This window comes from Vigna angularis, chromosome 8 (genome assembly GCF_016808095.1).
Source record: "Vigna angularis cultivar LongXiaoDou No.4 chromosome 8, ASM1680809v1, whole genome shotgun sequence".
Taxonomy (NCBI): domain Eukaryota; kingdom Viridiplantae; phylum Streptophyta; class Magnoliopsida; order Fabales; family Fabaceae; genus Vigna; species Vigna angularis.
This window is the reverse complement of record NC_068977.1, coordinates 13,070,196-13,093,511: the sequence shown is the minus strand read 5'-3', so window position 1 is coordinate 13,093,511 and position 23,316 is coordinate 13,070,196. Positions and strand designations below refer to the sequence as shown.

Below are 23,316 nucleotides of genomic sequence, written 5' to 3'. Positions count from 1 at the left end.
CTTCGGAACACTCTTTTTCACCAGCTTGGTCTTACTGGGAGGAACGGTCCTTCGCTTTCTTGCCCGGCCAAGCTGAGAGTTGTTCTCTTTGGAACACTCTTTTTCACCTGCTTGGTCTTACTGGGAGGATATGCACTCGTGCCATTGTTGCGGGTTACCTGCATTATGAAGGGAACATGGCGAATTTCAAAGAAAGTATGTGTCCGTACCTTGTAAGACGGCTTGGTGGGTTGATCATGCTCGGATGAGCGCTTTAGTCCGGATTGGACGAGCGCTCTCTGAATCCGGGCGGACGAACGCTTAAGTCCGGATTGGACGAGCGCTCTCTGAATCTGGGCGGACGAACGCTTAAGTCCGGATTGGACGAGCGCTCTCTCAATCCGGGCGGACGAACGCTTAAGTCCGGATTGGACGAGCGCTGTCTGAATCCGGGCGGACGAACGCTTAAGTTCGGATTGGACGAGCGCTCTCTGAATCCGGGCGGACGAACGCTTAAGTCCGGATTGGTTGGTCACCTGCAGTATAAGGGAATATTGATCGTATTTCTAGCTTAAAGGGTGTGTTCGTACCTTGTAAGGTCGAAAATATGTGTCCAAATGGCCGAGAATAGGTTGAGGCCGAACGTCCGAGATAATGCTGAGGCTGAACGGTCGAGACAATGCTGAGACCGGGCGTCCTTACAGATTAGGAGGTCGAACGGCCGAGACTATGCTGAGGCCGAACGTTCTTAAATGTGTGGAGGCCGAATGGCCGAGGACATGTGTCGTGCGGCTATGAAGTACTGGTGATGGGGTGATCCGTGCTCATTTCTCGTGGTCACCTTTGGGTAACCGAAGTTACACGGCCCCACGGTGGGCGCCAAATGTTTCGACCGGATCCGGGCGGACCCTGCAAAAACACACGAGCTTACTGTTGATGGCGGACGGGCGGATGAGAAGACGAGACGGGCGGACACTTTCAGCTGGATCCCACGAACCGAGGCAAGCTTCACTGGCGGGCGGCACGAAGATGGGCGATCGCTATGTGCTCCAAACCGGGCGGACGTCCTCCAATCCGGACGCCCGCTCTCTACTCCAAGCTGGACGGACGTCCTCCCCTCCTGGCGGATAATCCTTTGCTTTCAGCTCCAAACTGGACGGGCCTCCTTCCTCTCAGCGCTGCTCCACCCTCCCAATGGGGAGGGGCCGGGTACCTGCTAAAGGCACTCCGACGCTCAAGTCAGTAATATGACAGGGCGTTGAATAAGGCATGCATGTGTTGCGTTCTAAGCAATCTGTCTAGAAATCATACCTGAGACCTTTATTTATACTGATCGTAATGGGCTTTTACCTTTTGGGGGCCTTCAAACGGCCCAATAATACCTTAATCTTTATTAAGGACTTAATGTGTCATTAGCATTTAACCGTGTAATCAGCGAAGTGCGTCGGTTGGGAATGATGGTCGGTCAGGGATGTTACCCTAGGTGGGCGTCCAGCTCTTGGGCGGACGTCAATTCCTTGGGCGGACGTCCAATCCTTGGGCGAACGTCCTCCTCTGGGCGGACGTCCTACTCTGGCGGATGTCCTCTCTTTGGGCGGCGGACGTGCTACTTCTTGGGCGGACGTCCAGCTCTTGGGCGAACGTCCACTCCTTGGGCGGACGCTCCACACTGGGCGGACGTCCAGCTCTTGGGGGAACGTCCACTCCTCGGGCGGACGTTCCGTATTGGGCGGATGTTCCACTGGCGGACGCTCCACATTGGGCGGACGCTCCACACTGGCGGACGCTCCACACTGGCGGACGCTCCACACTGGAGGACGCTCCACACTGGCGGACGCTCCACATTGGGCGGACGCTCCACTTTGGGCGGACACTCCACATTGGGCGGACGCTCCACTTTGGGCGGACATGCCAACCTTGGGCGGACGTCCACCTCTCAGATGGTTGGCCGCTCGTTCGGTCCTGATTCCTGGGCGGACGTCCTTGGACGGTCGTCCGGTTTCTAAGGACGGACGGTCCTAGACTATTTGGCGGACGTCCGGATTACTGGGCGGGCGTGTCTTATGCCGGGAGGACCTATCAGTACAATTCCTATTCTCTATATCTTTATGTCGTTCCTCCTGCACACTATACAACCGTTCGGCTCCTCCCACTGCACGACCGTTCGTTCACTTTCTATCTTTCGTGACCGTTCGTCCTCTACACTGTGCGACCGATCGATCGTCTTCTTCTCAACTAGCACTCGTTCTAACCACTTCCCATTGTCTACTGCTCATTCTGATCACTCTTCTCTCTTCTACCATTCGTCCAGCTCATTTCCCTTTTTCGCCGCTCGTCCAAAGCAAATGCTAGGTAAGGTAGGTGACAGTGATGTTGAACGTAAATTATGGTTATTCTTTTCTTTCAATTGTGAATACTTAAACTTCATTGATATTAAAATAACTGCATACAGTACATTACAAAACATAACTAATATTTATGTTAACTAATGATTGAAATACAAACATAACGTCAATTTCTAAACGCTCATCAATCTTCCATGGGGGTTGTTGTTTTATTATTAGAGGCAGAAGGACAAGCCTTTTCATATGGACCAACATCTTTGTTTTTGTTGTTGTTTTGGGCACATGGGTAGGGTCGAATCACAGGTTTTGATGAAGCGTTAAGTAGTTCCTTAGTTGGAGGACCAATGTCAGCTTTGAAGACCTACACATTGGTTAAAATAAATTTTAATCACGTCGCCCTAACGTAAGTAACAAAATATTTAGGATTTAGTTATGAGTTCACGATATTACCTTGACAACGTTCCGGACGGTTATATTCAAATAGTAAATCCTTCCAAAAGGACTCAATGCACCAACCTGTGCGTAAAGAGATGTATAACATTTTAAAGCAATGAATAAGTTAACGTGGTGCATGATTCTTAAATGAATAAGTTAACCTCTGCATGCACAAGGATTTTGTTGTGCACCGAAGCAGACAATGAGGTACTTTAATCCTGTTACCAAGGAATAATGAAAAAGTTATCGTAGGACGCTTTGAACAAAGTTATCGACAGCAAGAACTCTGATATCCCTACCAATATATACAAGCTGCAAAAATGTTCTATTGGAAAATTTTCATGGCACGACTATAGTAACCCGCTAAACTCACGAAGCTCCTAACTTCCGCAACAATCTTAGGTCTCTTCCCGCTGAAGTACCGCTTCCACTTTTGCGGGATCTACAAAAATTCCTTTAGCTGCACTTACGTGCCCAGGAAAAGAAACTTCTTTCATCCAAAACTCACACTTGGACAGCTTTGCATACAATCTTCTTTCTCTAAGTACTCCAAACACTGTCCTGAGGTGATCTTCATGCTCACGTCTAATAAGTCATTCGCAATTGCTAGGTCTACACGCTGACTCTCCTGCACCGCATGATCTGAAACTTGAGTCGCTTCCATAGGTGACAACACTAAGAAGCAAGTATCATCTCCCAGGAGGTCTTGCCTCCAGACACCGATCGACAGAGACATACCTTTGTCTTCCCCATTTGAAACCTTTCATCTTACCCTATGCTCAAACTTTTCTTCTGCGTGAACTACTAATCTTGAAACATCCAACTAAACTGACTCTGAATCATCCACTTGCTGATAAAACATCATCATCTCCTTCAAATTTTTCACTTAATCCTAAGACCTTAACAATACATCATTCTTCTTCAAAGACCTCATATTCTGTCTTATCCGACTGCCGCTCAAAATCTTCCCCTTCTACTTCCTTTCTTGATACTTATTCCTCTTAGTTCACTATACAATTTCCTATTCCTTTCTTAACTTAAACTTTAGGCCATCCATCACTTTCTTGTTCCGATTCCAACCATCACTGATACTTAGATTCATGTTACCAAACTCTCACAGCGTCACTCCATTTCTCACCAACACTTCCATTTCTTCTGACTGTTGACGTAACTGATATACTAAACCCAACTCATTTCTCAAACCTTGCTACAACCATGCTTATTCAAAGCTTCTCTTAATCTAACCAATAAAATTTATAGCAGTTCTTGTTTAAACAATACTAAGGTTGTTCCATCAAAAGTTTAAGTTGTTTTTATACATCTTAGTGTGGTTTCAAAGAAAAAAGATAAGCAGTTTAAAGGCATAGAACTGTGTTTTACTTGTAGCCCCATTCATTATCATACCAAGAGACAAGTTTCACAAAGTTGTTGTTCAATGAAATTCCAGCCTTTGCATCAAAAATGCTTGACCTGCCACCATATAGATCACAACATAGTAAGATTTATTACACAACAACCTTTTAAACGTAAGCCACAAACAGTTAGCTGTTAATCCATTTTCCTAAATTCTTCTAAGCTAAAAATCAAAAACTTTATCATGTTAGATGCATCACCTGTTGTCACCAATAAAATCAGTAGACACAACATCATCCTCTGTGTAACCAAGGATTCCCTTCATACTTCCCTCAGGCTTAACGAAACACAAAGGACGAACGCTCAACGAAACACTAAGGACGAACGCTCACCGAAACACTTAAGGACGAACGCTCACCGAAACACTTAAGGACGAACGCTCAACGAAACACTTAAGGACGAACGCTCAATGAAGCACTAAGGACGAACGCTCAGAATAACACTTATGGACGAACGCTCACTATAACACTTAAGGACGAACGCTCAAAATAACTTGTAAGACGAACGCTCACTCAAACAATTAAGGACGAACGCTCAAAATCACTTGAGGGACGAACGCTCACTCTAACAATTAAGGACGAACGCTCACAATAACACTTAAAGACGAACGTTCAAATAACACTTATGGACGAACGTTCAAATAACATTTACGGACGAACGTCTAAATTACAAACAAGGACGAACGCTAAATGCCTAAGCCAAAGCATGATTAAGACTGAACACTACTACCAAGAACGAACGCTGATTGCCGGACGCTCCAGATTACTATCCAAGAATATCAATTGAGGACGAACGTTTATAACCACTATTACACCAGCACCGAACGCTATTATCACTTATACATGATCAAGACCGAACGCTAATATTACTAAGGCAGGACGAACGTTAACGCTCACAAGACCGAACGCTGAAAATTGGTCGAGCACTGTTGGGACGAACGTCCAATTTTGATTCACAAAATTGGACGTACGCGCGTTCTGCAGAAATTCTGCAGAAACGCACCAGAGTCCAGAAATCCAGAAAACCTCCCCCTTCATCTCCTTCCCAATTATTACCCAGATTTACAGCAACCACAACATATCTCAAAAATTAAGGAAATAAATCAAACTCCCCTTACCTCTTTGAAGACTTCCTTTGTAAAATTTGTGATCCATCTCCTCCAGTCATACAGCTCCAGATCTCTAGCAAATTCAGTACCTCTCCCCTTTCTCTCCAGATCTAGCTGGAAGGACTCTCATCTCACCAGATGCCCAACCCAGCTCCTCCTCTTTGCCCTTCAGAGTTTGTACAGCTTCCCATGGTTGCCCTTTGGACGGTTGGAAACGGGAGAAGGGTTCCCTCCCTCTGCTGCTCCCCCTCTCTCCCTCTCACATGCCAATAATCCCCGCTTCTTTTTGCCAAGCCTCCCCCGTAAAATGCCCCCCCCCTCTCCTTTTCTCTCCTTCCCTCATTATTGCACTCCAATAATGCGAAAGGTGGGTGACCACCGTGTCCCCACCACCAAGAAAAACATGGTCCTTACACATTTCTTATAATTCATCCACCTCATCCAAATGTTGTGCTTTTAATTAACATTGAGCTACTTATTTTTATAGGTTGGTTTAATACTATAAATTGACATCAAATTTAATTTCCATTTGCATATGTCAATAACCTTGTGTGCAGTCCTATGATTTTTTCCGAACTCTAATTATAAGAGACACTGTTAATAAATTTATTGAGAAGGATAAAGTGCAAGAGATATAAAAAAGAGTTGCAACTGATTACATGGTAATTGGGTTTAAGAATTGCAATAAAAAAGAGATTTTGATTTTTTTTTCCAGCTTTGATTTGTATACCCACCATGTGTTCGTTAGATTTATCAAACCATAATAAGTTTTGTTGATTAGTAATTTGGAATTGTTTTCTACAGGCTTACATGTTCAAGTATGATACTGTTACGTACCTAACCACGTAACTTGCCTCACACCGTGAATGAACGTTACTAAAGGGATAAAACTCTTTGTTATTAAAACTCTGGAAATCACAGAAACTCAACCAATGACTGGGAGCAGGGTCTCCTTCAGTCACACGAGAGCATAACCTCTCTTACAATATTCAAATAATCAAAAGCATACCCTAATTCTACGTGCCTCCCTTATTAATACTAATCATGCCTTCCAGAAAAGGTAGGGAATGATAGTAGTAATTGTCCCTTTATTAACATAATCTGGACAGAATCATTCTATCCTTATTAATTGTATTTAATACTGTAATTACTCTGCTAACTTCCCATGAAAATCCGCCTGTCCCTCCGCTTGTCATTTAATCGTACGTTGTCGTCCCCCCCTTTTGTTCAGGACGCTCGTCCTTATTTATGGACGCTCGTCCTTATTGAGGACGTTCGTCCGCGCCCTGCTCGCCCTGGGCGCTCGTCCTCACTCCTTGTCGCCTCGCTCGTTCGTCCTCCTCTCGCTGAGGGCGTTCGTCCTCGCTCCTTGTCATCTCCTGCTCGTAACGCTCGTTCGCTACCGCACGGTTCCCCTCTTGCTCAAGACGTTCGTCCTCCCCCCTGTTCCTCCTATATCTTCTTCTCTCATACACTCGCCAGGCCCTAACATTACCCACCCCCTGAAGACCAACCTTGTCCTCAAGGTTGAAGTCGGGATATTGATCTTGGATGGTGAGGGCATCTTCCCATGTCGCCCCATCAGGACCTCCCTCTTGCCATTCGACCAAGACTTCCTGCCGTTCGTCCTCTCCCTGCTGCACCTGCCTTTTATCCAAAACTCGGACCGGTCGTGGAGACGGTTCGTCGACCTCTAAATCTATTGGTAGCTCCTGCTCGACCCGGTGGTCCCCTACTGCCTTCTTTAACTGTGATGCATGGAACACAGGATGAATCCGTGCTGAGTCTGGTAATTGTAGCTTAAATGCGACTGCTCCCACCTGCTGAATAACCAGGAAGGGTCCAAAATAACGAGCGGCCAGTTTAGATTGTACGATGGACGACATCGACGTTTGGCGGTGAGGTCGAATTTTCAGATATACCCAATCTCCCACCTGTACTTGGGACGGCCTCCTTGCCTTGTCGGCCTGCCTTGCCATTAATTCTTGCGCCCTGGCGAGATGGAACTTTAACTGGCGGAGTGCTTCATCTCGTGTTTGTAACTCCTGATTGACGGCTTCCACTAATGTTTCCCCTGGAACGAACCTGTGCAGCGAGGGAGGCGGCCTGCCATAGACGGTTTCGAATGGGGTGCACTTGGCTGATTCCTGATAACTAGTGTTGTACCAGTATTCGGCCCATGGTAATACGATGCTCCAACCCTTGGGCTGTTCAGAACAAAAACACCTCAAATACCCTTCCAAGATCCTGTTGATAACCTCAGTTTGCCCATCAGATTCAGGATGGTAGGCGGTGCTCATCCTTAGGTGAGTGCCTTGTAATTTGAACAACTCCTTCCAAAAATTACTCAAGAACAGTGGATCCCGGTCACTTACGATAGATAGCGGCACCCCATGCAATCGGACAATCTCCCTCACGAAGATTTCGGCTATAGTACGTGCTGAATATGGGTGTTTTAAGGGTAGGAAGTGTCCGTATTTGCTGAGACGGTCCACCACTACTAACACAGCATCGTACCCTCTAGACTTGGGTAGTTTGACTATGAAATCCATGCTTATCTCCTCCCAAATGGCGTTGGGAATGGGTAACGGCTGTAGCAACCCTTGCGGTGATGAGGTCAAGTATTTATGTTGTTGACAGACCAGGCAGCTGGCAACGAACTCGGTCACGGCTTTCTTCATTCCTACCCAATAAAGAGATTGCGCCACCTTGCGGTACGTCCGGTATACCCCTGAGTGGCCTCCAGTCTGTGTGGTATGGAATTCGGCTATCAACTTGGGCACCCAGGCCGACCGGGCTGACAGCACGAGCCTCCCTTTGTAGTGCAAGCGTTCGTTCTCTAGCGTGAACGAGGGATGGGAGTTGGGATCTTTCTTCAAATCGTCAATCACCTTCCTTAGCTCCTCATCCTCCTCTACTTCTTCCAATATTTCCCTGAAATCTTGCCAATACGGCCGAGCAATCACCGTTAATTCCTTCTCTTCCTGCAACTCATCCTCGTCCTTGCGTGATAGGGCGTCCGCCACTTTGTTGGTTACCCCTGATTTGTACACAATCTCAAAGTCGTATCCCAGGAGCTTTGCAAGCCAATTCTGTTGATTCTGAGTGGTGATGCGTTGCTCCAAAAGGTACTTCAAACTCCTCTGATCAGTGTGAACCACAAACCGTTGCCCCAATAGGTATGGCCTCCAGTGTTGAATGGCTAAGACCAGCGCCATTAATTCCTTTTCATATATTGACTTCCCTAACGAACCCTCAGATAGTGCTTTGCTAAAGAAAGCTATGGGCTGCTTCCCTTGCATGAGTACCGCTCCAATTCCCCTTCCGGATGCGTCACACTCAATGTGAAACGGTTGGTTGAAATCAGGCAAAATCAATACAGGAGCAGTCGTGATTGCCTTCTTCAGATTTAACATGGCTTATTCTTCTTGTTCCGTCCATGCGAATTGTCCCTTCTTAAGAAGGTCGGTCAGAGGTCGGGCAATCTTTCCATAATCCTTCACGAACCTCCTGTAATATCCTGTCAGCCCCAAAAATCCCCTCAAAGCCTTCACCGTCTTCGGTTTCTCCCACTCCAGCACAGCTCGTACCTTGTCCTCGTCCATCTCTACCCCCTCCTCGGATATCCTATGGCCTAAATAACCTATTTGAGTTCTGCCAAACTCACATTTCTTCCTGTTGGCCACCCATCCATTTGCCACGAGCTCCCTTAGCACCGTCCCCACATGCTCCAAGTGCTCCCCCCAGGTGCGGCTATACACCAGTATATCATCAAAGAATACCAGTACGAATCGCCTCAGGTAAGGTTGCAACAGTTTGTTCATGGCACTCTGAAAAGTGGCTGGTGCGTTGGTTAGGCCGAACGGCATTACCATGAATTCATAGTGACCCTGGTGTGTCCGGAAAGCCGTCTTCTCTATGTCGCCTGCTCTCATGCGTATCTGGTGATAGCCCGATTTCAGATCCACCTTTGAAAAATATTTGGCCCCCCTCAGTTCGTCTAACAACTCCTCTATCAGGGGAATAGGGAATTTATCAGGTACAGTGGCTCGGTTTAATGCCCTGTAGTCCACACAAAACCTCCAGCTGCCATCTTTTTTCTTTACCAAGATTACAGGGCTCGAATATGGACTGTTGCTTGGCCTAATAACGCCCGCTTTCAGCATTTCCGCCACCTGCTTCTCAATCTCCCCCTTCATCACATGGGGATATCTGTACGGCCTTACATTCACGGGATCCGTACCTTCTTTTAAGGGAATTGGGTGAGTCATTCCCCTATCTGGTGGTAGGCTGTTCGGCTCGTGAAAAACGTCCGCGTATCGTTCCAGGATTTGCATTATGTCGAGCGTCTGCTTTCTTGTCAATTCTGGACCAAACGTGTCTTTTTCCTGGACGTATGGTCGTTGCCCCTCCTCCGTTTCTGTCTTCCCAAGCTCCCACATTAGCAACCAGACCTCAACTTCCTTCATCTTTAACAACGCTGCGGGTTCCACCAGACTCCTAGTTAGAGTTGGGTCTCCCTTAATCGTCATCTGGCGTCCTGCTTGTACGTACGCCATAGTTAGTTGTCCCCAATTTATGACTACCTCGCCCAGCTTGGCCAACCATTCCACCCCCAGTATCACATCCACTCCGCCCAACTCGAATAGGTGAAATCGTTCCTGGATCACAACCGCTCCCATGTGGATCGTCACGGCCTCACAGCATCCCTTCGTCTCCTTTCTCTGCCCATCTCCCAAGCTCACCCTATAGGGTGGTGTATCTACTACGGGTAATGCCAATTCTTCTACCAGGTCCCTGCTTATAAAATTGTGGCTGGCGCCACTGTCAATGAGAATCAAAACCTGCTTCGTCCCTATCTGCCCATGCAGCTTCATCGTTCTGGGCTGGGTGAGCCCTCCTGCCGAAAGAGCTGATAGCTCCATTTGTTCGAGTTCAACCTCCACCTCTTCTTCCCCTCCGGGCTCCTCGTCTTCTGCCAGTATCAACATCCGAAGTCCCCTCTCTGGACAGCGATGCCCCGGACCGAACGGCCCTCCACACCTGAAACACTTCCCTTCCTCCCTACGTTTGACGTACTCAGCGTATGGTAAATCCCTTACGTTCCTGCCTTGAGCGTTAGAGAATGTACGCTCAACTTCTCGTCTTGGACCTCCTTCCTTGTCCACAGTACCCGTTCGGTTCTGATTGTGGCGGCTAGTATCCACCCTTGCCACTGCACTGCTCGGTTTTCCCCACGTTGGTCCCTTGCTGACGATTCCTCCGCTCACCCTTGTCCCCGCCTGGAACGCCTCCACGTCTCTTGCGAGTCTCATGACGTCCATAAACTCTTTGGGATCAAGCAATCTGAGTTGATTACGTATCCCCTCCTGTAAACCTGCCATGAAATACCCCATTAATTGTGCCTCGGGTATTTTTTCTGCTTGGCCCACCAACACCTCGAATTCTTGGATATACTCTCCCACGGATCCTGTTTGTTTACAAGATGCCAGTCTTTCGAAGACCGTGCCTCGATTTTTGCCTCCAAACCGTATCACCAATGCCTCTTTTAATCCGGCCCATGACCTGTTCCTGGCTTTCTCCCTCCAAAACCGGAACCAGTGTCCCGCTATCCCTTCCATGCTGATGTATGCCAGGCGCAACTTCTCTTCCTCCGGTACCCCTTGCAGTTCGAAAAATTTATCCGCCCTATAAATCCAGTTCATAGGCTCGCTTCCTTCGAACACGGGTAACTCGACCCGCCTCCTCCAAGATGGCTGCTCCTCTCGGTGTCCACCCTCTACGCCGCTTCCAACCCTTTCTTCTTCGTCAGTCCTCCTCCCATTGACTGATCCTTGGCTACCATCAAGGTGGCCGTCATCCCGTCGACCTCGCTCCCCTAACACCCTCACCAGTTCCTGGACTGCTGACTCCAGTCCGCCCATAGAGATTTCTAGGGTCTCCATTCTTCCTTCCACAGCATTCAGCCTTCCCTCCATGACGCTTTACTCCCTTCGATAGAATCCGGCAGGTCGGACCACTTGTTACGTACCTAACCACGTAACTTGCCTCACACCGTGAATGAACGTTACTAAAGGGATAAAACTCTTTGTTATTAAAACTCTGGAAATCACAGAAACTCAACCAATGACTGGGAGCAGGGTCTCCTTCAGTCACACGAGAGCATAACCTCTCTTACAATATTCAAATAATCAAAAGCATACCCTAATTCTACGTGCCTCCCTTATTAATACTAATCATGCCTTCCAGAAAAGGTAGGGAATGATAGTAGTAATTGTCCCTTTATTAACATAATCTGGATAGAATCATTCTATCCTTATTAATTGTATTTAATACTGTAATTACTCTGCTAACTTCCCATGAAAATCCGCCTGTCCCTCCGCTTGTCATTTAATCGTACGTTGTCGTCCCCCCCTTTTGTTCAGGACGCTCGTCCTTATTTATGGACGCTCGTCCTTATTGAGGACGTTCGTCCGCGCCCTGCTCGCCCTGGGCGCTCGTCCTCACTCCTTGTCGCCTCGCTCGTTCGTCCTCCTCTCGCTGAGGGCGTTCGTCCTCGCTCCTTGTCATCTCCTGCTCGTAACGCTCGTTCGCTACCGCACGGTTCCCCTCTTGCTCAAGACGTTCGTCCTCCCCCCTGTTCCTCCTATATCTTCTTCTCTCATACACTCGCCAGGCCCTAACAGATACTGTTCATGGTCAGTTCAAAAACTGTGAGATTAAGATTAAGGACAGTAAAACCCTTCTCTTTGGTTCTAGCTCAGTCAATGTGTATGGTATAAGGTATAGTTTCTTTTTATGTGTTAATTAAGTTGGATGTGGATGCAATACCTGAGACTAAAATTGTTTTCTGATTTTATTAGGAACCCAGAGGAAATTCCATGGGGTGAATCTGGAGCTGATTTTATTGTTGAGTCCACAGGAGTTTTCACTGATAAAGACAAAGCTGCTGCCCATCTGAAGGTTTCTCATTATTAATTATGTTTAGTAAAAAAATGAAGGGAAAAGTTTACTAAGAATATCTTGGCAAACTTTCTTAGTGTGCTTGGTTTTACTTTGAAATGGAAATGTGATTTTAGGTTAACAGTCACAAGTTTAATCATCTAGCCAGTTATTCTGTGTGTGGTGGATCAAAATTTATTGTTTAATTTTACAACTAACTACTAGTTTTTGGGATAGAAAGATAAACCCACAAATGGCTTCACCTCAAAATCGTTTCTGTTTAGAAATGATTCTATAAAATCAATTTCATTCATCAGTTTTACAAACAAACACTTAAGTACAATTTGTCACAGTTTCATGATCTAGACTTATCAATAATCAAATGTGGAAATTGTTCATCTTGTACATGTATCTGTACAAAATTTCTTTTCTCTAGAAACCGTATTTTTCAGGAAGAATATATCATAAACAAATATTTTAATGTTTAATGTCTTAAAACAGTTACAATTTTTTATACCTTTTCCTGATTTTGTCATGTCATTTCATCTTAGGGAGGTGCAAAGAAGGTTATAATTTCTGCACCAAGCAAGGATGCTCCTATGTTTGTTGTTGGAGTCAATGAAAAAGAGTACAAGTCTGATATCACGGTCGTTTCTAATGCTAGTTGTACCACCAACTGTCTTGCTCCACTTGCAAAGGTAATTTATTATAAAGACCCTCATTGTACCCAAACAAAATCCAAATTAACTTACAACGTCCAAATATATTCAGGTTATTCATGACAAATTTGGAATTGTTGAGGGTCTCATGAGCACTGTTCACTCCATGACAGGTAATATCATATACTGTTTTACATTTTTTTTATGGTTTCAAATGATTCATTATTTAACCAACTTGTCTTTCTTCGTTACATAGCCACTCAAAAGACTGTTGATGGACCATCAATGAAGGATTGGAGAGGTGGTAGAGCTGCTTCCTGCAACATCATTCCTAGCAGTACAGGGGCTGCTAAGGTATCTAACATACAATGCAAGAAATGTTATATTATTTTCTTTCTATATGTTTATATTTACTAAAATATGTTCCTCTTAGTTTCCTAATCAGTATATTCTTCTTATACTAGTTTTGTATCCACAACAATTGTTCTTGGAAATAACAATGTCCCTTTTGGAATTGTTCAGGCTGTTGCTAAGGTGCTTCCAGCCCTTAACAACAAGTTGACAGGAATGGCTTTCAGAGTTCCAACTGTAGATGTTTCAGTGGTTGACCTCACTGTTAGGCTTGAAAAAGGAGCTAGTTATGATGAGATTAAAGCTGCTGTGAAGTGAGATAAACCAAATTTTCTAGCTTTGAAACACTGTTTTTGTTTATATATGTTCAGATGCAACACATTCAATGAGTCATCATCACATGTATCCATTTTTGTTCACAGGGAAGCATCTGAGGGAAGTATGAAGGGAATCCTTGGTTACACAGAGGATGATGTTGTGTCTACTGATTTTATTGGTGACAACAGGTGATGCATCTAACATGATAAAGTTTTTTATTTTTAGCTTAGAAGAATTTAGGAAAATGGATTAACAGCTAACTGTTTGTGGCTTACGTTTAAAAGGTTGTTGTGTAATAAATCTTACTATGTTGTGATCTATATGGTGGCAGGTCAAGCATTTTTGATGCAAAGGCTGGAATTTCATTGAACAACAACTTTGTGAAACTTGTCTCTTGGTATGATAATGAATGGGGCTACAGGTAAAACACAGTTCTATGCCTTTAAACTGCTTATCTTTTTTCTTTGAAACCACACTAAGATGTATAAAAACAACTTAAACTTTTGATGGAACAACCTTAGTATTGTTTAAACAGGAACTGCTATAAAGCTGGTTCAATAATCACATCTTTGCAGTAATTCAATTGTCACTAAGATAATGTTTTTAATATATCATAATTTCCATCTAAATTTTTCCTTCTTTCTTTTCTTTCAGCACACGTGTTGTTGACTTGATTCGACACATGGCCTCAGTGTAATGATACAAGGAACTTGGTCCAAACCTCAACCTTTTGCGGCATCAAATAAAATGAATAATGATATCAACGAGCTACGAGGAGTTTGGTACTTCATTCGGCTGATTTTTCTTTTATAAGTAGTAGTGTTTGAAATATTAATGTGACAAAAGTTCAAGTGATTGTTGTCTGTCGCTTAGAACAACCTCAACTTCAGAATATTGATGCCAATGGTAGTTTTAATTGGTAATTTCCAAGTTATGTTTTCTTTGGCATCAAAGTTCTATAGAAATTTTGTAGTTTATATCTAAATTAATAATATCAAAATTTTGAGAGATTTTCTGGTTCATATTTATATCTCTTTCTTCCTTCTATCACGTCCTTTACTTTGTTCACCAAGTTCCTCCATGACACTACACCAACACAAAAAGTTAAATTACATTACACCAACACAATCAAGTAAAAGAACAAAATGGAAATGATAACAAACATTGTCAGCATTTGTTAAAAGACAACCAAAAAGAGAACAAAAAAATAATTATAATTTATTAATTCATATCATTCGTGCCACATAAAAATACATTTTGTAAGACTCGTGGTACAGGAACAGAACTGGTACCTAAGGCAAATTAACTGGGTACCTGGGTTCAAGTTTTAGCACACCGAGGCCAACAACGACCACCACACTAATTTTGGGGTGCCTTCTTTATTTTCCCTCATTTGATCTACTTCTACGTTATCTGGGAACAATTTCTTAACATTTTTTTAACAAATTCGTGCCACATAAAAATACATTTTCTAACACTCATGGAACAGGAACATAACTGGTACCTTAGGCAGAATATGTGGGTACCTGGGTTCCAATTTTTGCACACCAAGGCCAATTACGTCCACCACTCTCATTTTGGGGTGCCTTGTTTGTTTTCCCTCGTTTCAGCTACTTTTAAGTAATCTGGGAACAATTTCTTAACATTTTTTTAACAAATTCGTGTCACATAAAAATACATTTTCTAGGACCCTGGGTTCACCAACATAACTCGTACCAAAGCCGAATGAACTGGGTAATTGGGTTCAAGTTTTTTCACAGCAAGGCCAACTAGGTTCACCACTCTCATTTTGAGGTGGCTTGTGTTTTTTCACACCAAGGCCAATGCGGTCCATGACTACCAATAAAAAAAAATTACAACAACAATGTAAGATTAAGCAAACAACAAGTATACAAATCAGTAACACAACAGAATCCACTTGGGAGACATTTCCTACATAAGCAAAACCATCCACAAACAACATCATGCATGTATGAAACCTTCATTCCACTGAAATAAAAAAAAAAACGAACCTTCACTCAGCACGAGGTGCGACGGTTGGAACACAGACGAAGATAAAGGTGTGGGTGGGACTGACAACCCGGAAAACCCCTCTTTTTGGTCCACCGAACAGTCCACACTCCGGCGACACTCCGGCGATGCTCCGGCGGCACTCCGGGACAGGGACGGAAGCAGGTGGGACGACGCGAGACCTTCAACGCGCCCCTAGTTCGCTGGGCCGGACCGGACGGAAGACGATGGCGTCTTCCCTTCCTTTGCCAACGTCGGACCTGTGGCGGCCGTGAATCGGAATCGCCTGGAGGGGTTCGATAGCTCCCAGACAGCCTTCAACGTTGTCCAGCGACACTCCGGCAAGCACTCCGTCGGACGTCTCTCTCTCCAACTCCCTTTCTCCAAGTCGTTCGGCCTCTCTAGGTTACACTCTCTATCTCTGAACCTTCGCGCTTCTCTCTCTAAAATTGTTCCAAATTCAATTTCAAATTTGAAACGCGGACCTACAATCCCTGACCACTCCCTTTCCACGTCATATTTCATTTTCATTTAATTTTTCCAACTGGACCACTCAAATTTAGACACGTGTGGCGTGTCTAAATGTTCTCAAAAGTGGTTGTTCAAGTATCATTTTCCATTATTAAGTGTGAATCTCGAGCGTTCGGTTTTGGTATAGTAATGATTATAAGCGTTCGTTCTTAAGTTGGTATTCTTTGGTAGCAATCCAGAACGTTCAGTATTAAATTGATAGTCTTAAGTTTGAATCTTGAGCGTTCGGTATTACTATGTGATTTATAGCGTTCGATCTCGATTAGGTATTCTGAGGTTTAGATTGTAAGCGTTCGGTCTTGATGATGTTTAATTTCTGAGCGCTCGTCCATATAGTGATGAATTCAATGGTTTAGCGCTCGGCTCAGTAGTATTGAATCCAACATGATATTCGTTCTGGAGCGTTCGGCCTTGGTATGATTATGATCTGAGCGTTCGGTCAAATAGTGTTCAATATGATGCTCGGTTTGTAGCGTTCGGCCTAAGTACTTGATCTCAGCGTTCGGCCTAAGTACTCGATCATAGCGTTCGGCCCAATAGTGATTAATTGAATATGGTGTTCAGAAAATACGTTCGGCAATTAGCGTTCGTTCAAATAGTGCTCGGTTATAGTGCTCAGTAATAGCGTTCGGTTTGAGTGGGTTGAATCTCATTAGCGTCCGTCCAATTAGCATAGTGGCGTTCGTCCGATTAGTATAGTGGCGTTCGTCCAATTAACATAGTGACGTTCGTCCAGATAGGGTTCGGTGACGTGGTGAATAGTGCTCGACCAATTGTGATGAGTTCTAAGTTCACTTTACTCTTGTTCTGGTTTGGATTGAATTATATGTACCAATGTTTGGAATATTGTCTAGGACGTGATTTATGTGAAAATGTGAATGTATGAGATATGTTGGATTTGTTGTGATAATATGGTGGTATCTGATTATTCATAATTGTGGTTAAGGTTCAAAGAAAAAGTATGATTCATGTACGTAATTCCATGATCCTCAAGGAGAGGATACATGGTGGTGTTTTGGGGTTGTATAGAATGATTACATGGTAGCTCAGTTTTGGGGGTCATCCTGAAACTCCAATGGTCCTTCTTCTCATGTAGAGAGGATTGAACCATGTGGTGAGGAGTAGCAGGAGGTCCTAGTCTTGGGTGCTTCCATATGATCCAAGGTGAGTGATAACGGATTAACCTCGTGACTGTGGCCGGGCGGTAGTGCCCAAAGTTCCACCAGGCGGTAGTGCCAGGGCGGTAGTGCCCAAGTTCCATAAAGCCACCACGAGTGCAAGACCCGCCATAGCTCGGTAATCATTCTAGTCCGGACGAGTCGGTCTATAAAGTAACAAGTTGGGTATAAAGAAACAAAGTCTTGTGATGTCAATTTACCATGTTTGAATGACCTTTGCATGTCGTGTAAGATTGTATAACATGTTTTTATATCTAGCTCACCCTTGCGTGTTTGTATTGCCTGTGTATGTTTCTTTGGCGATGATCATCCACTTGGATGGGAGCAGATGGTGGAGAGGAAACTTTGGGAGCAGCTCTAGATGAAGACGGCAGTGCTGCAGCCTAAACTTACTAGTTTTTATTTCGTGAACTTGTTTTATTTTGGAAGGACATTTCGTGTATTTTAAGTTTTAAATTTTCTGTAATTTCCATGGGAAATTCCAATACTCTAGTTGTCAATTCCGCACTATTTATTAAGGATGACTGTAATCCTTAATTACTCTTGACTGCTTTTCTGTATTATGCATGATGACGTCTTTATTATATATGCATGATGTATATATTTGGGATGTCACATTTATGGTATCAGAGCAGTTTCTGTCCTTAGAGGATCCTGTAGGGTATGTGTGTGCCCTGCTTGTGCTATGTACTCTTAGCCTTGTGGGATGGTTGTCCTTGTTTCCTTGGGTTGGACTAATGGTGTTTTTCTCTGTATGAGCAGAAAATGGCACCTAGACCACCTCCTCCTCCTCCTTCTCAATCAGAGCCTTCTGAGAACACCACAAGACTGGAGGCTGTACTTGAGGCTATGCAACTTCAGAATGCTGCATTGGTGGGACAAAACATCATCGCTCTTCAAAACCTAGAAGCTGCAAGAGTATCAGCTGAGGACACTCAGAGGTACCTCATGGAAATGATGGCTAATGGAAGACCTACTCCTGGTGCTTCTTCCTCTGTTGTCGTTCCAGTTCAGGAGTGGAGTTTGGAGAGTTTTCTCCAACATCATCCCGCCAAGTTTAGTGGCAAGTGCAGTCCTGATGAGACCGATCATTGGTTTCAAGATATGGAACGAATCTACGAAGCCAAAGGGTGTCCGGATGAGAAGAAGCTGGCCTACACCCAGTACTTGCTGACAGGAGAAGCTGGACATTGGTGGAACAGTGTGAAGACTATCTTGGAAAGGAACGGGACCCCTATCACTTGGGAGTTGTTCAGAACTAAATTCTACACTGAATATTTCCCAGATAGTGTCAGGTTTGCTAAAGAGGTAGAGTTTCTAGAGTTGACTCAGGGCAACAGATCAGTATCGGAGTATGCAAATCGTTTTAAACACCTGCTTCGCTTCAACACCATGTCAATAAATGAAGAATGGCAGTGTCGCAAGTTTGAGAATGGCTTGAGGAAGGATATAAAGTTACTGGTGAAAGGATTGCGCATCAGAGAATTCTCCGCCTTGGTAGAGATGGCCCGTGATATGGAAAAGACTAAGGGAGAACCAGAGGGACCTTAGAGACAACAAAGCCAACCACTTAGGGTTGGTGGACCTGTGATATCCCGGGGAGACTCCAGTTCTAGAAGGACCCCTTTCTCTAGACCTTCTTCCTTCAAGTCTAGGAGTTCTTCCTCTCAGTCATCAGGGCAATCCAGTTTTGCCAGTTCCGTTAGATGCTTCAAGTGTGGTGGACCACACCTCCAGAGTTCTTGCCCTCAGTTAGAAGGGTACAGGAGGTGTAATATCTGCAGGCAAGAGGGACACTATGCCAGAGACTGTCCTACTACTAGGAGGGTAGGACCACAGCCACGCCAGGCTGACAGATCTATTCAGAGGGGTGGGCACAGACCTCAAGCAACCGGGAGAGTTTATGCATTGACCGGGGCTGAGGCAACCAATGCAGGTAATTTAATTGTCAATAGTTGCTTGTTATTTGGAGCTTCGTGTGTGACGTTGTTTGATTCGGGGGCGACACATTCTTTTGTGTCTAAGGCTTGTGTGGAGAGGCTTGGTTTAGTTGTCAGAGAGCTTCCGTGTGATCTGGTGGTGTCTACACCAGCAGCTGGGTTAGTCAGAACATCTGATGTGTGCTCCAGATGTCCTATTGAGGTAGAGGGACGCAGGTTCAAAGTGAACCTTATTTGCTTACCTCTGCAGGGGCTAGAGGTAATTCTGGGAATGGATTGGTTAGCAGCCAATCGTATTCTTTTAGATTGTTGTGGTAAGAAGCTAATATTTCCCAAAGAAGATGAAGACTTGTCATTAGCGCTCGGGATATTGAAGCAAGACATCTTCGAGGGTGCCAGTTGCTTCCTCATCATGTTTCATATGGACGGAACTTCTAATTTAAACTCTTCAACACTTGGGAACCAGTGTGTAGATCTTCTGGTTGTGAATGACTTCATGGATGTTTTCCCTGAAGAAGTTTCTGGTTTACCTCCTCCGCGAGAAGTGGAGTTCTCTACTGATCTGGTCGCGGGAGCAGGACCAGTATCCATGGCTCCTTATCGGATGGCTCCAGTTGAGCTGGCTGAGTTGAAGAAGCAGATTGAAGAATTGTTAGAGAAACAGTTTATTCGGCCAAGTGCTTCGTGTAACATCCCAAAAAAATCACCCAAAATTAAAAAAAAATTATTATCAAAACTTAAATGTTGTAATAATACATAACATCCCGAACATCAACTAAAATCTATACATCAGTTTTAAGCTCAGACGCAACTGCAAAGATAACATTGAATCCTTCTAATTCGATCTTCCATCTCTTCCTCCATTTGCACAGGATCACGTGACAATCCTTCAACTGCTCCCGTATAACATCACACATTATACGATCATCGCATTCACATGCACAAACAAGCAAAGTAAGGGTGAGCTAACCTGAAACACATCATTTATAAAACGTGCATAGTTATTTCAATACAAATATCATATAATAATTAAGTCAGACATCCTCATGCCAACGTACCACAATTCCTGTTGGACACTCATCCCATAGTACCCAATAATTAACCCAGTACACAATAAACTCTCATCCGGATGATACGTTGATGAGCAAATCAACGGAAGGTGCCCCACTTGTGATTTCATTCTTAGTCCCCTCAATATGACCACAATCAGCCCATAGATCAAGATATCCTACTACAGTACCCTTAACCTCAATATATACACAGATATCGTATCCTTATTGAATCAAACGATAGAACCACGAACTTATATTATATCGAATACCGTTTACACGAACGTTAAGATTGATCACTTAGGCTCGACACTAAACACCAAACGCTATTATACCGAATACCATTAGGTCGCATACCAAAAGATCAAACGCTAAGTAAGATTAAGTACTTAGACTTCACGTTAAGACAGTGTACTCTACTAGAACAATTACTATTATTTCAAACACTATTCGAACGATTGCTCAAAGATCAAATCTCGCGCCCCACAGATTAAGTACCATTCGGACGAACACTTAATTGATCACTTTACTGGATTTAACACTATCTGAGGGTAACCTCATCGAGGCCGGATGTTCCCTATGTACAACCACTAATTGTTAACAATCCTTATCTGAGACAAGCGTCATCCAAACCGAGCACTACCTATGAATGATCACTGTCTGAATCATGCATCATCACGACTAATCACTATTTATTAATCGATCGCTACCTCAACGAATATCAAGACCGGTCACTCCCTGTAAATGATTACAACCTCAGAGCAACATCACCAATAAAGATCATTCCCTAAGAACCATCGCTACGAGACAGAGCACTATAATAAAGAACGCTTGAGTCTGGGTTAAACGCCTAGAGTACTCTGCTGAACACCTCAGTACTGACCGAACGTAATCAAGCTAAACCTCAGGTTACCAAATTAAGATCGGACACTAGATACCTGAGAACAACTATCATCAAGATCAACAGTTACCTAATAACGCCTGCTACCTGAAAATAAATAATACCAAAACCGAACGTCACTAATAATAACGCACGCTACTACCTATAGACCCAACAAGTTTTACTTCCCATCTCCCTCGAAGAATTATTCCAAATCTAGATTTATCTGTACTACCATCTCTCCCGTACCAGTACGATTATCACGATTGGAAACCACAGCCACAACATGCAAGATGAAAAACCAGAAGTATCACCTCATAAACCCATTACACCTACTATAACAATTTCCACGATAAATCGACTCACATGACACTGCAGACTAGTCTTTCATAAACTGATGTCGTTTACTTGTAATTCGTCGTCATAACCTGCTCTCAATAACAGGCGACCCGAGTCGTCTTCCATCGCGACTTCAGACCTATCTCCCCGACTCCTCAAGGACTAACGAGTAAAAACATCGATACTACACGTAACGATGCACTATACTCAACACGAGCCGAAGTCATTGGGCGAGACATTCACCTCCTCGCGCAGAAGAAGGTGACACTCGAATCTCCGTCTCATGCGTGAGACTAGCAAAAATGCTAAAAAGACCGACGAAGTTACAAGTAAATAACATAGTGTATGTACCACCTCCAACAGAATAAACGTGCTCAATCACGAATTCATACATATTCTCAATAATATGTATAAATAAACCAATAGAATAAACGTGCTCAATCACGAATTCATACATATTCTCAATAATATGTATAAATACACCAATATTGGATCAAGGAAATAACCAACAATTCTCAATAATTGATTTAAAATACTCCCACGGATTCATGCATTATTGCCGAACGCTATTTCCAACTCTGATGCTGTCTGAACGAACGTTCTGGAATCAATCCTCATCAAAGGCCGAACGCTGCCGATGAACACCAAACCTTATTAACCGAGCTCCAAGGACGAACGCTCACAAAACCAAGGACGAACGCTCACAAAACCAAGGACGAACGCTCACAAAACCATGGACGAACGCTCATAAAACCAAGAACGAACGCTCGTAAAACCAAGGACGAACGCTCACAAAACCAAGGACGAACGCTCATAAAACCAAGGACGAACGCTCACAAAACCAAGGACGAACGTCCAAGATCCACACCGAATACTTAATACCGAACGCTCATTTATGGCCAAAAACCGAACACTCATTATACCAAAATACTGAACGCTAAAACCGAACGTTATATCTAATTGACTATTGTTTGGACGAACGCTCAACGATTGAAACTTAAGAATACTAACTCAGCCGATCGCTCATAATTACAACAATACCAAGGCCGAACGCTCAACTACTGAGCCGAACGCTAAGATCAATGACTTAGGCCGAACGCTAAACCATTGAACGCCATACTGAATTCATCACTGTTTGGACGAGCGCTTAAAGATCAAACATCCTCGAAGAACGAACGCTCTTTATAACCTATGGACGTTCGTCTTGAGACCAAGGCCGAACGTTCAAGATTACTCCACGAAGTTACTAAGTTAAGGACGAACGCTCATTAATTCACTGTTTAAATACGATTTGGACGAGCGTCCCATATACTAAGACGAACGAACGCGGACGTTCGTTATGAACCGAACGCTCAGCAATTTGGACGAACGTCCAGTTTCACCAGAATTGGACGAACGTTAGGCCGACCACTATTTGGTCGAGCACTTTTGGGACGAACGTCCTTTGACTCACCAAAATTGGACGAACGTGCATTCTGCAGAAATTCTGCAGAATCGCACCAGAGTCCAGAAAACCCAGAAAAAAACCCCATTGTTTCACCCCTCTTTCCCAGATTTACAACAGTATAATTCTACGATCACTCATACAGATTCATAGCTAAGAAGGATACTCTAAACATAACATTATTCATCAAATAATCATAATATGATATCAAACCTATTATTCCTACAATTTATAGACACAGATCTAGCTTCCCCTTACCTGGTTTTTCTCCAAGCACAACCATCCTACAGTCAAGAACTCTGCCCCGATCGGAACGACGAAAACGTTCGGTTGCAATGAAGCCCTCTACTCCGTGGAGGCCATGGTAGCATCAGAATAGAATTCCTATGGTTCAA

The 23,316-nt window shown here is 44.1% G+C and overlaps 2 protein-coding genes across 2 annotated transcripts; one reads left to right on the top strand and one right to left on the bottom strand.

Moving 5' to 3' along the window:
• Positions 1 to 7,917: 7,917 nt before the first annotated feature.
• Positions 7,918 to 11,258, bottom strand: LOC128193723 (uncharacterized). The gene has a single exon (XM_052867808.1). It carries the CDS (start codon positions 11,256 to 11,258, stop codon positions 8,700 to 8,702), a length of 2,559 nt encoding a protein of 852 aa, XP_052723768.1. The 3' UTR covers positions 7,918 to 8,699.
• A 381-nt stretch (positions 11,259 to 11,639) lies between these two features.
• Positions 11,640 to 14,464, top strand: LOC128193722 (glyceraldehyde-3-phosphate dehydrogenase 2, cytosolic-like). Its single transcript, XM_052867807.1, has 10 exons — positions 11,640 to 11,845; positions 11,902 to 12,063; positions 12,144 to 12,243; positions 12,774 to 12,920; positions 12,994 to 13,054; positions 13,138 to 13,235; positions 13,404 to 13,546; positions 13,655 to 13,738; positions 13,882 to 13,971; positions 14,205 to 14,464. The coding sequence occupies exons 1-10, from the start codon at positions 11,640 to 11,642 to the stop codon at positions 14,245 to 14,247; spliced, it is 1,134 nt and encodes a 377-aa protein (XP_052723767.1). The 3' UTR covers positions 14,248 to 14,464.
• Positions 14,465 to 23,316: the final 8,852 nt, after the last annotated feature.